At 47.4% G+C, this 13837-nt stretch overlaps 1 protein-coding gene across 1 annotated transcript in view; it reads right to left on the bottom strand.

Moving 5' to 3' along the window:
* Positions 1-13837, bottom strand: part of LOC139392834 (USP6 N-terminal-like protein) — a 76462-nt gene that overhangs the window by 54178 nt on the left and 8447 nt on the right. Inside the window, exon 2 of the mRNA XM_071141124.1 lies at positions 6690-6790. Coding sequence (XP_070997225.1) covers positions 6690-6693 — 4 coding nt within the window. The 5' untranslated portion in view covers positions 6694-6790. The remainder of the gene's footprint in view (positions 1-6689; positions 6791-13837) is intronic.

Below are 13837 nucleotides of genomic sequence, written 5' to 3'. Positions count from 1 at the left end.
AACAAGATACAACGAGCTGAAACACACCACCTACGATTCCCCACATGGCAGCTTGTCATTGTTGCTAACCAACTGGCCATCCAGAACCACAACACACCGCCCTCCGCCCCACTGAAGCGTGCACACCGTTGTCATGCCGTTGTCAGCCAACCCATCTATATCTACTACAAACTGTCCTGCCTGTTAGAGGTGACACCTTCAACGTGAGATAAATCATTTACATTTTGTAGAAATAAGCTAAAACGCTGTACTAACACCTATGTGGACTCTCCCATACTCAACCTTCTCAACTTGTTTAGGACACTGCCCAAGTGGGGCAGTGTGTGATAGACTAGTCCAACCTGTACCACACAAATTAGCTTTGTCCCTCTGACAAGTACTTCTCACTCCAGTAATTATCCCTGTGACATTGTGTCAGTCGGAGGGCCTGCTGGAGTGTCGCTGTGCTAAGCAGAGCTGTCCTGTCCAGAGACAGGGATGATAGCAGGCCTGGCCCTACACCAAGAGACAGAGAACCAGGGGTTCTCTAACACTTTATCAGTGCAGACATTTCCCATGTTAGATTGTATAGCCCTAGACTGGGCAAAGCTAATGGATTGGAGGCCAACTGCATTTAACCAGGGACAAGTATTAGCCGGTTAGAGTTCTGGGGCCTGGATTTAACCAGGGACAAGTATTAGCCGGTTAGAGTTCTGGGGCCTGGATTTAACCAGGGACAAGTATTAGTCGGTTAGAGTTCTGGGGCCTGGATTTAACCAGGGACAAGTATTAGTCGGTTAGAGTTCTGGGGCCTGGATTTAACCAGGGACAAGTATTAGCCGGTTAGAGTTCTGGGGCCTGGATTTAACCAGGGACAAGTATTAGCCGGTTAGAGTTCTGGGGCCTGGATTTAACCAGGGACAAGTATTAGCCGGTTAGAGTTCTGGGGCCTGGATTTAACCAGAGACAAGTATTAGCCGGTTAGAGTTCTGGGGCCTGGATTTAACCAGGGACAAGTATAGGCCGGTTAGAGTTCTGGGGCCTGGATTTGCATTCAGAACATTTTTATTCAGTCGAAGTGTGTTCCAGTAGCCTGTTAACACTAGCCCTGTTGTCATGGAGAACATGCTATCAGGCTGTCAGCAGGCTGTCAGAGAGCAGTGGTAGCCAGCATACTAGGCTAGCGGTGCTGTCTCAGTGCCCAGCAGATGGAGACCAGATGAGGCTTTAGAGGAGATAATGACCCTGGTCTGCACCACGCCTAGCCACTGTGGACCCAACAGCACGCTAGCTACCGAATGACATCAGATCAGTTCTCAGTTCAGAGAGAGGGGGCAGGCAGAGACAGAGATAGAGAGAGAGAAAGACAGCAGAGAGAGAAGAGAGAGAAGAGAGCAGAGAGAGAGCAGAGAGCGATACTAGGAGATCATGTGACCCGTTGCCACAAGAAAAGGGCAACCAGTGAAGAACAAACACCATTGTAAATACAACCCATATTTATGCTTATTTATTTTCCCTTGTGTTCTTTAACCATTTGTACATTGTTACTGTTTACTGTTAATTTTTATTATTATTTCTACCTCACTTGCTTTGGCAATGTTAACATATGTTTCCCATGCCAATAAAGCCCCTTGAATTGAATTGAATTGAGAGAGCAGAGAGAGAGAGCAGAGAGAGAGAGGCAGAGAGAGAGAGGAGAGCAGAGAGAGAGCAGAGAGAGAGAGCAGAGAGAGAGAGCAGAGAGAGAGAGGGCAGAGAGAGAGAGGGCAGAGAGAAAGAGAGGGCAGAGAGAGAAGAGAGAGAGAGGGCAGAGAGAGAGCAGAGAGCGAGAGAGCAGAGAGAGCAGAGAGAGTGAGCAGAGAGAGAGAGAGAGAGAGAGAAGAGAGAGCAGAGAGAGAGAGAGCAGAGAGAGCAGAGAGAGAGAGAGCAGAGAGAGCAGAGAGAGAGAGAGCAGAGAGAGAGAGAGAGAGGAGAGAGCAGAGAGAGCAGAGAGAGAGAAGGCAGAGAGAAAGGGAGGGCAGAGAGAAAGGGAGGGCAGAGAGAGAGAGAGAGAGAGAGGGCAGACGGCAGAGAGAAATAGAGAGAGGGCAGTGAGAGAGAGGAGAGCAGAGAGAGAGAGAGAGGGCAGAGAGAGAGAGGAGAGCAGAGAGAGAGCAGAGAGAGAGAGAGGGCAGAGAGAAAGAGAGGGCAGAGAGAAAGAGAGAGAGAGGGCAGAGAGAGAACAGAGAGAGAGAGAGCAGAGAGAGCGAGCAGAGAGAGAGAGAGCAGAGAGAGAGAGCAGAGAGAGAGAGAGAGAGAGAGAGAAGAGAGAGAGAGAGAGCAGAGAGAGAGGAGAGCAGAGAGAGCAGAGAGAGAGAAGGCAGAGAGAAAGAGAGGGCAGAGAGAGAGAGGGCAGAGAGAGAGAGAAAGAGAGGGCAGAGAGAGAGAGAAAGAGAGGGCAGAGAGAGAGAGAGAGAGAGGACAGAGAGGGCAGAGAGAAATAGAGAGAGGGCAGTGAGAGAGAGAGGGCAGAGAGAGAGAGGGCAGAGAGAGAGAGGGCAGAGAGAGAGAGGGCAGAGAGAGAGAGGGCAGAGAGAGAGAGGGCAGAGAGAGAGAGAGAGAGAGAGAGCAGAGAGATCAGAGGAGAGCAGAGAGAGAGAGCAGAGAGTGAGAGAGGGCAGAGAGAGAGGGCAGAGAGAGAGAGAGGGCAGAGAGCAGAGAGAAGAGAGAGAGAGAGAGAGAGAGAGAGAGAGAGAGAGAGAGAGAGAGAGAGAGAGAGAGAGAGAGAGAGAGAGAGAGAGAGAGGAGGGGCAGAGACACAGAGAGAGGGGGGCAGAGAGAGAGAGAGAGCAGAGAGAAAGAAAGAGAGAGAGAGAGAGAGAGGGGGCAGAGACAGAAAGGGAGGGCAGAGACAGAGAGAGAGAGGGGGGGCAGAGACAGAGAGAGAGGGGGGCGGCTGGTGATAGCTAGACATCTGGTAACATTCATCACTCCCCCTTTCATCTCTACCTCCATAACCCAGACATGTGAAGTGTCTGGATTGTTTATCAAACACGGCTGGTCAGTAGGGAGAGGGGGGTGGAGAGAGAGAGCTAACATACATCACTCCCCCTTTCATCTCTACCTGGCTGGTCAGTAGGGAGAGGGGGGTGGAGAGAGAACTCTGGTTCCTTTGATATCTACACTACTGAAAGACCTCTCCACTAACCAAAGGGCCTGTGTATAAGCATTCACAGTCCAGCCATTTCAAGGCTAAGACAGAGCTACCCTTCACTGTGAGTACGCATGTTTCACATTAAAACAGAAAGCAGGTTTTTTTTAAACCAATTGCTCAAAGCACTTTACAAAAGCCAACATCTTGTATCTGTCAAAACTTTGTGAGATGCAGAGGCAACCTCTTGTCCTCTCCCTCGGTCCTCTCCCTCGGTCCTCTCCCTCGGTCCTCTCCACTCTTCCTTTCAAAATGCACAGGAAATGACTCCATCCAGAACGAGTCATCCTCCATCGCCCGTTGCTCATTAACAGACTCGTTAGAGAGAGCAAACCCCCCCTCATCTCCCCATCCTACAGGCTAACGGGCGGGTGGAGGCTAATTAGGGTAATTAACTAGGGATATCAACGAGAGCACAGTCACTGATTGAATTTACCAGAGGGACAGATACATAATAAAAAGGGATAAAACAAAGCCGTTTTATCCCAAAGCACATCGCCTGCCGAAAAAGCACATCGCCTGCCGAGAAAGCACATCGCCTGCCGAGAAAGCACATCGCCTGCCGAGAAAGCACATCGCCTGCCGAGAAAGCACATCGCCTGCCGAGAAAGCACATCGCCTGCAGAGAAAGCACATCGCCTGCAGAGAAAGCACATCGCCTGCAGAGAAAGCACATCGCCTGCAGAGAAAGCACATCGCCTGCAGAGAAAGCACATCGTCTGCAGAGAAAGCACATCGCCTGCAGAGAAAGCACATCGCCTGCAGAGAAAGCACATCGCCTGCAGAGAAAGCACATCGCCTGCAGAGAAAGCACATCGCCTGCAGAGAAAGCACATCGCCTGCAGAGAAAGCACATCGCCTGCAGAGAAAGCACATCGCCTGCAGAGAAAGCACATCGCCTGCAGAGAAAGCACATCGCCTGCAGAGAAAGCACATCGCCTGCAGAGAAAGCACATCGCCTGCAGAGAAAGCACATCGCCTGCAGAGAAAGCACATCGCCTGCAGAGAAAGCACATCGCCTGCAGAGAAAGCACATCGCCTGCAGAGAAAGCACATCGTCTGCAGAGAAAGCACATCGCCTGCAGAGAAAGCACATCGCCTGCAGAGAAAGCACATCGCCTGCAGAGAAAGCACATCGCCTGCAGAGAAAGCACATCGCCTGCAGAGAAAGCACATCGCCTGCAGAGAAAGCACATCGCCTGCAGAGAAAGCACATCGCCTGCAGAGAAAGCACATCGCCTGCAGAGAAAGCACATCGCCTGCAGAGAAAGCACATCGCCTGCAGAGAAAGCACATCGCCTGCAGAGAAAGCACATCGCCTGCAGAGAAAGCACATCGTCTGCAGAGAAAGCACATCGCCTGCAGAGAAAGCACATCGCCTGCAGAGAAAGCACATCGTCTGCAGAGAAAGCACATCGTCTGCAGAGAAAGCACATCGCCTGCAGAGAAAGCACATCGTCTGCCGAGAAAGCACATCGCCTGCAGAGAAAGCACATCGTCTGCCGAGAAAGCAGATTGGGGGTCCCGGAGTACAACACGTGAACTATCAGCTTCTCCCGTGGGGTTACAGCAGAGTGTTATGTTAGTGGTTGTTAGTGCTTGTTGTTTTGGTGCAGCCTGACCGACTCTGTAGCTGTGCTATTTGTGTTCTGACTGAAGTGAGGGATCAAAGCTGGGAAGGCCTTGCAGCATTTATCAGAGCAGGAAAAGTGATAGGCTACGCAGGGCCTGAGCACAGAACATAGAGACACACACACACTTTTCTGATACACACTCGGGAACTTTGATACGACTGTAGAATATATTATGTAAAACAATAGAAAGAAAAATGTGGCTAATCAAAACACGTATCTTTTCTATAATCATGTTCATATTTTTCAATAGTCAAATGTAAGAAATGTGTTATTGAAATCAAAATAGTACTGGTGTCACAGAGCAAGCTGGAGAGCTTCATATGACACCAACGTTTACTTTGTAGCACCTACAGATGAAACACTATGGCGTCTTAATGGAGGCCAGGGCAACTTCAATTCTGATTTAATATACTAATGTCAACCATCCTTCCTCCAAAATGCACACACGCTGCTCTGTGAATTTCACTTATATATATATATATATATTTATTTAGCTACTTTCATGAGGAATCACCAGGTGTGGTCCAAGAGTGGTTGCCCACCCAGTTCTCTCCTAACCCTCCTAGCCCAGCTCTGCAGTGTGAGAGCACAGAGGTAGTAAGCTATAAATACCTGCTTAGCACCACGTTCCTGGCAGGTGTCTCTCATCTGTCACTAACAACTATATTTTCATCCATCACTCACAATCAGACACCTTGTGGACCATGAGCACAGACCACGAGCACGCGCACGCTGTCCCTCGCTTCCCCTGCATGTGTATGAGCGTTGGAGCGTGCAGAGGAAAAGGCAGTAGTCGAGTTCCCTCTCTCAGCACTCCCCTCCACAGCATCTGGCTGATCCAATCACCTTACAGTAAAATACCACACATGCACAGGGTTGCCCCGGTAACCGACCAGCAACCCTTCAGCACCAGCCAGAGACCTAGCCTACGCAGAGCACTGCAGATAGAAATCAACTGTATGGAACAGACATGTCTATTATAGTAGAACGTGGACATAGTGGACAATCAGGCCAGCTCTATGCAATACATTTATCTGAAATGCTCTTAAATATTCTTTGCTTTGTTGAATCTGGAATTCGACTTGATAAAGAGCTGTGGGAAAAGTCCCCTTTGAAAGAAGATATCCAGATAACAGCCAGATAACGTTGGACAAACAACGTTTTCGTCCTACGTGGACGCACCTTTTCATTCCATTGATACCGCTAACTTAATTCACACTCAGCAGAACACACACACAAACACACACACACACACATGTATTCTGAGCCAAGACACATTCCAAGTGCAATATCTTAACATAGAACTGAGCAGAAGCTCAGACATGGTGTGATTCACAGCTCACTTTTCCATAGAATGCAGCATGTCCCATTAGACACTGTCAGATTCAACACCATGGACAAAGACGGCCCAGGCACAGCTGTACTCACACGATGGCGTGTGCATCCTGCTACACCCCATGCCCCTTCCCATCATGCATTGCGGGGCTGGTTGATGGGTGATTGCCGTGGCGAGTCAAGGACGCAGCACTCTCTCCTCTCTACCATATGGTTCAGCCACAGGGAGCAGGAGGTGCAGACAGACTGAGCCCATTTAACACCTCTCCACATGAAGCATCCATAGGCCACATGTAGTGGAGCGCTGTGGATCACAGAAGCATAGCAAGGTGCCTCTTCTCTTTTCTCCAGCTTCTACCCAGACGGGTACATCAAATAGCTACCAACGATAACAAGGACTTTTCCCACTAGTGAGCTGAACAGAACAGTGTGAAACCGTGCAGGCCGGGACAGTACGGTTCAGGACGGCTAGATGGTGTGAGAAGGGTAGTGACCTGTGATAGCCCTGGCTGTGTTGTTGAGGGGCATGGTGAGGGGTTATAGGTACTTACTCATAGTGGAGGCCGGGGGCGGGGAACAGGGCAGGGCCCAGGCGGGGTTTTGGACAGGTGCGGTCGTTCTCCACAGGTGCCCTCCTAGAGGCACTCATGACCTGCAGAGAAGGAGAGGAGTCATTCAAATGAGCGGAGACCAAAACCAAACTAAGTAGATTCTCAGACACAATTTTAATGTTTTAGGGACAAATGTGTAAGGTTTTTATAGGCAACACACTGTCAAGAAGACAAATCATTATAACGTTCAGAAATATCATGATGTCTTTCATATGGAGGAATCACATTAGGCCTGAGTCACTGACTCCATGATGGGTACAATCTATCCTATGTCCTGTCCACCTCACTGCCATACACCCCTGGAGTGACGTGCTCCATGACACAAACACACAGTACGTGCAGGGTACACACACACACACACACACACACACCGATGAAGAGGATTAGAGACGACAGTTGGCATGATCATTAGTGTCATCATTGAGTTAGTAAGACAGGGTGCGGTGAGAGTGACCAGGCCTGTGTGTGTGTGTGTGTGTGTGTGTGTGCACCCATAAGGCCCAGCCACCGGCCCACCAAACTAAACCTGTCTGATGACAGTGGTGTTCCTCTGTGGTGGGGTAATAACAGGTGATTGGATAGTGCTGCAGATGCAAGTCAAGCAGAGGGAGGGAGGGGTCAATTACCTGGCTCATGTTGCCATGACACAACAGGGCAGAAGCCACAGAGGATCTGATTCTTCCTAGAGACCTCTGCTATTGGTCGAGCACAGGTCAGAAAAACACTTAAAGATGGAATCACCATCGGGGGGAAACAACTCCACTGTTCGCCCCCAGCGCGCCTTAGTCATCGTTTTGTTGATGAAAACAGAGGAGAATTCAGTAGCGTGGTTAAATAAATTGCAATGCATATTGTGCTGTCCTAATGTGCAATTTTGTCAGAAGGGAAAAACTGTGTTGTTTGCAGTAATTTCCCCATTGTTGTAATTCCACCAATTAAGGATTCCAGCTTTAATTAACAGAAGACGAACAAGCACTGAACTAGTTTCATGTGTCAATCCAAAAATGCCAATACTTACAACTGTGTTTCATGAATCCATGTTGTAAATATTAGGGGTATACACGGTGTACAGAACATTAAGAATACCTTCCTAATAGGCTCGAAAGTCGTCAAAATGAGTAGAATTGGTCTCAAAGATCCCTGGTCTGTCATGGAAAGAGGTGTTCCTAATGCTCTATCAAATCATAGACTTAGTTATAACATAATAACACACAGAAATACGAGCCTTAGGTCATTAATATGGTCGAATCCGGAAACTATCAACTCGAAAACAAGACGTTTATTCTTTCAGTGAAATACGGAACCGTTCCGTATTTTGTCTAAGGGGTGGCATCCATTAGTCTAAATATTTCTGTTACATTGCACAACCTTCAATGTTATATCATAATTACATAAAATTCTGGCAAATTAGGCGGCCCAAACTGTTGCGTGCAATGAACGCAAGAGAAGTGTCACAATTTCACCTGGTTAATATTGCCTGCTAACCTGGATTTATTTTAGCTAAATATGCAGGTTTAAAAATATGTACTTCTGTGTATTGAGTTATTGATGTTCATGGTTAGGTACAAATTGGAGCAACGATACGCACCGCATCGATTATATGCAACGCAGGACACGCTAGATAAACTAGTAATATCATCAACCATGTGTAGTTATAACTAGTGATTATGATTGATTGTTTTTTTATAAGATATGTTTAATGCTAGCTAGCAACTTACCTTGGCTTCTACTGCATTCGCGTAACAGGCAGTCTCCTCGTGGAGTGCAATGAGAGGCAGGTGGTTAGAGCGTTGGACTAGTTAACTGTAAGGTTGCAAGATTGAATCCCCCGAACTGACAAGGTGAAAATCTGTCATTCTGCCCCTGAATGAGGCAGTTAACCCACCGTTCCTAGGCCGTCATTGAAAATTAGATGATGTTCTTAACTGACTTGCCTAGTTAAATAAAAATTAAATTTAAAGGTGTAAAAATAATAATAATAAATTAAAATCTGCCAAATCGGTGTCCAAAAATACAGATTTCCGATTGTTATGAAAACTTGAAATCAGCCCTAATTAATCGGCCATTCCGATTAATCGGTCGACCTCTAGTGTGTGTGTGTGTGTGTATGTACACACAGTACCAGTTAAAAGTCTGGACACACCTACTCATTCAAGGGTTTTTATTTTTTATACATTGTATAATAGTAGTGAAGACATCAAAACTATGAAATAACACACATGCCAAGAGTGTGCAGCTGTCATCAAGGCAAAGGGCTCCTACTTTGAAGAATTTGAAATATAAAATATCTTTTGATTGGTTTAACACTTTTTTGGTGACTACCGTCTTGGCCAAAAGTTAATAATATTAATTTTCACAAAGTCTGCTGCCTCAGTTTGTATGATGGCAATTTGCATATACTCCAGAATGTTATGAAGAGTGATCAGATGAATTGCAATTAATTGCAATGTCCTTTGCCATGCAAATTAAACTGAATCCCTAAAAAACATGGAGGGTGGTGCTTGGAATCATTGTTCTTCCTCTGTCAACCAAGGTTACCTGCAAGGAAACACATACCATCATCATTGCTTTACACAAAAAGGGCTGGCAGTAAGATTGCACCTAAATCAACCATTTATCGGATCATCAAAAACTTCAAGGAGAGCGGTTCAATTCTTGTGAAGAAGGCTTCAGGGTGCCCAAGAAAGTCCAGCAAGCGCCAGGACCGTCTCCTAAAGTTGATTCAGCTGCGGTACCGGGGCACCACCAGTACAGAGCTTGCTCAGGAATGGCAGCAGGCAGGTGAGAGTGCATCTGCACGCACAGTGAGGCAAAGACTTTTGGAGGATGGCCTGGTGTCAAGAAGCGCAGCAAAGAAGTCACTTCTCTCCAGGAAAAACATCAGGGACAGACTGATATTCTGCAAAAGGTACAGAGATTGGACTGCTGAGGACTGGGGTAAAGTCATTTTCTCTGATGAATCCCCTTTCCGATTGTTTGGGGCATCCGGAAAAAAGCTACCATCAGTCCTGTGTCATGCCAACAGTAAAGCATCCTGAGACCATTCATGTGTGGGGTTGCTTCTCAGTCAAGGGACTGGGCTCACTCACAATTTTGCCTAAGTACATAGCCATGAATAAAGAATGGTACCAACACATCCTCAGAGAGAAACTTCTCTCAACCATCCAGGTGAAGAACAATGCCTTTTCCAGCATGATGGAGCACCTTACCATAAGGCAAAAGTGATAACTAAGTGGCTCGGGGAACAAAACATCGATATTTTGGGTCCATGGCCAGGAAACTCCCCAGACATTAATCCCACTGAGAACTTGTGGTCAATCTTCAAGAGGCGGGTGGACAAACAAAAACCCACAAATTCTGACAAACTCCAAGCATTGATTATGCAAGAATTGGCTGCCATCAGTCAGGGATGTGCCCCAGAAGTTAATTGACAGCATGCCAGGGCAGATTGCAGAGGTCTTGAAAAAGAAAAGGTCAACACTGCAAATATTGACTCTTTGCATCAACTTCATGTAACTGTCAATAAAAGCCTTTGACACTTATGAAATGCTTGTAATTATACTTCAGTATTCCATAGTCACATCTGACAAAAATATCTAAAGACACTGAAGCAGCAAACTTTGTAGAAATTAATATTTGTGTCATTCTCAAACTTTTGGCCACGACTGTACATGATTCCATGTGTTATTTCATAGTGTTGATGTCTTCACTATTATTCTACAATATAGAAAATAGTCCAAATAAAGAAAAACCCTTGAATTAGTATCTGTGTCCAAACGTTTGACTGCTACTGTATATATCCTCAGGAGGGTGTTAAACGATGAGAGAGAGACATTCCTACAATTGTGTTGTACATGAGACTACAGGTGGATTCCAATCCTCTACCCTGGTTGACTCACATCTAAATAGCCCCACCTACTGTAGCTATATCTAGTCAGCCAGACATGCTGCATACACCTGTTGTGGTTCAGTCAGCAAAGACCTGGCTAAGGAAAACAATGGGTTAATAGATTGGGCTCAGGCCTGAGTGTGTGGGCTGAGAGTCTTAGCTTTAAGGCGGTGAACTGGGATAAGGGACACCAGACCATATGTTCACCTCTGCTCTGACCCAGGTCTACAGCCAGCTAATCAACAGCAGCATTACTGAGCAGCCAGCGGAAAGACAGCCAATCAACAGTAATGTTAGAGGAAGATTGAAGAGGCAGAGGGACCTCATAGCACTATTAAAATAGGCCCAACTCTGTATTATTATGGGGTTAGTAGTATCTCTGTCCAAAGCTGAGAAGGTCAGGCATAAAGGAACATTGTCCCAAGGCAGAGTGAGGGAGATGGGCTAGGGGCAGGGGTGTACTGATCAGTGGATGGACCTCTCTTCCTTCTCCAAGGACAGAGGAGCCCTGGCAGAAATGATAGCATCAAGTACTGCCAAAGCAGCATCCATGCAACAGAGGCTGCCAAACACGCTCACACACTCACCTACTCACTCATTCACAGACACACACTCACCTACTCACTCACTCACAGACACACACTCACCTACTCACTCACTCACGCACACACACACTCACCTACTCACTCACTCACAGACACACACTCACCTACTCACTCACTCACAGACACACACTCACCTACTCACTCACAGACACACACTCACCTACTCACTCACTCACAGACACACACTCACCTACTCACTCAGACACACACTCACCTACTCACTCACGCACAGACACACACTCACCTACTCACTCACAGACACACACTCACCTACTCACTCACTCACAGACACTCACTCACTCACTCACTCACGACACACACTCACCCACACAGACACACACTCACCCACACCTAAACCTACTCTCACACACACACACACCTACTCACCTACTCTCTCACACACTCACCTACTCTCTCACTCACTCACCTACTCTCTCACTCACTCACCTACTCTCTCACTCACTCACACAAACACACACTCTCACACACACCTACTCTCTCTCACACACACACACACACCTACTCACACACTCACACCTACTCTCTCACTCACACCTACTCTCTCACTTACTCACTTACTCACACACACACCTACTCTCACTCACACACACACACACACCTACTCTCACTCACACACACACACCTACTCACTCAAACACACACACCTACTCTCTCACACACACACACACCTACTCTCTCACACACACACACACCTACTCTCTCACACACACACACACCTACTCTCTCACACACACACACTCCTACTCTCTCACACACACCTACTCTCTCACTCACACACACCTACTCACTCACACACACCTACTCTCACTCACTCACTCACTCACACCTACTCTCACTCACTCACACACACACACCTACTCACACACAAACACCTACTCTCTCACTCACTCACACACACCAACTCTCACTCACTCACACCTACTCTCTCACTCACTCACTCACTCACACCTACTCTCACTCACTCACACACACAAACACCTACTCTCTCACTCACTCACACACACCTACTCTCACTCACTCACACCTACTCTCTCACTCTCTGACTCACACACACCTACTCTCTCACTCACTCACTCACACCTATTCTCTCACTCACTCACTCACACCTACTCTCTCACTCACTCACACACACACACCTACTCTCTCTCTCACACACACACACACACACCTACTCTCTCACCTACTCTCTCACACCTACCTACTCTCTCACCTACTCTCTCACTCACACACCTACTCTCTCACTCACACACTGACACCTACTCTCTCACTCACACACTGACACCTACTCTCTCACACACACACACACACATACTCTCTCACTCACACCTACTCTCTCACTCACACACACACACACCTACTCTCACTCACACACACACACCTACTCACTCAAACACACACACACACCTACTCTCTCACACACACACACACACTCTCTCACACACACACACACCTACTCTCTCACACACACACACACACACTCCTACTCTCTCACACACACCTACTCTCTCACTCACACACACACACCTACTCTCTCACTCACACACACCTTCTCTCTCTCACACACACCTACACTCACTCACTCACTCACACCTACTCTCACTCACTCACACACACACACCTACTCACACACAAACACCTACTCTCTCACTCACACACACACCTACTCACACACAAACACCTACTCTCTCACTCACTCACACACACCTACTCTCACTCACTCACACCTACTCTCTCACTCTCTGACTCACACACACCTACTCTCTCACTCACTCACTCACACATATTCTCTCACTCACTCACTCACACCTACTCTCTCACACACACACACACACCTACTCTCACTCACTCAAACACACACACCTACTCTCTCTCTCTCACACACACACACACACCTACTCTCTCACCTACTCTCTCACACCTACCTACTCTCTCACCTACTCTCTCACTCACACACCTACTCTCTCACTCACACACTGACACCTACTCTCTCACTCACACACTGACACCTACTCTCTCACTCACACACTGACACCTACTCTCTCACTCACACACACACCTACTCTCTCACTCACACACCTACTCTCTCACTCACACACCTACTCTCTCACTCACACACCTACTCTCTCACTCACTCACACACTGACACCTACTCTCTCACTCACACACTGACACCTACTCTCTCACTCACACACTGACACCTACTCTCTCACTCACACACTGACACCTACTCTCTCACTCACACACTGACACCTACTCTCTCACTCACACACACACACCTACTCTCTCACTCACACACACACACACACCTTCTCTCTCACTCACACACACACACACACCTACTATCTCACACACACACACACACCTACTCTCTCACTCACACACACACACACCTACTCTCTCTCTCACACACCTACTCTCTCACTCACACACCTACTCCTACTCTCTCACTCACACACCTACTCTCTCACTCACACACCTACTCTCTCACACACACACCTACTCTCTCAATCACACACACACACCTACTCTCTCACTCACACACCTTCTCTCTCTCACTCACACACACACACACA

This window comes from Oncorhynchus clarkii, chromosome 33, assembly GCF_045791955.1.
Source record: "Oncorhynchus clarkii lewisi isolate Uvic-CL-2024 chromosome 33, UVic_Ocla_1.0, whole genome shotgun sequence".
NCBI classification, from domain to species: domain Eukaryota; kingdom Metazoa; phylum Chordata; class Actinopteri; order Salmoniformes; family Salmonidae; genus Oncorhynchus; species Oncorhynchus clarkii.
Note: the sequence above shows the minus strand (reverse complement) of the source record. Positions and strands in the feature narration are given on the sequence as shown.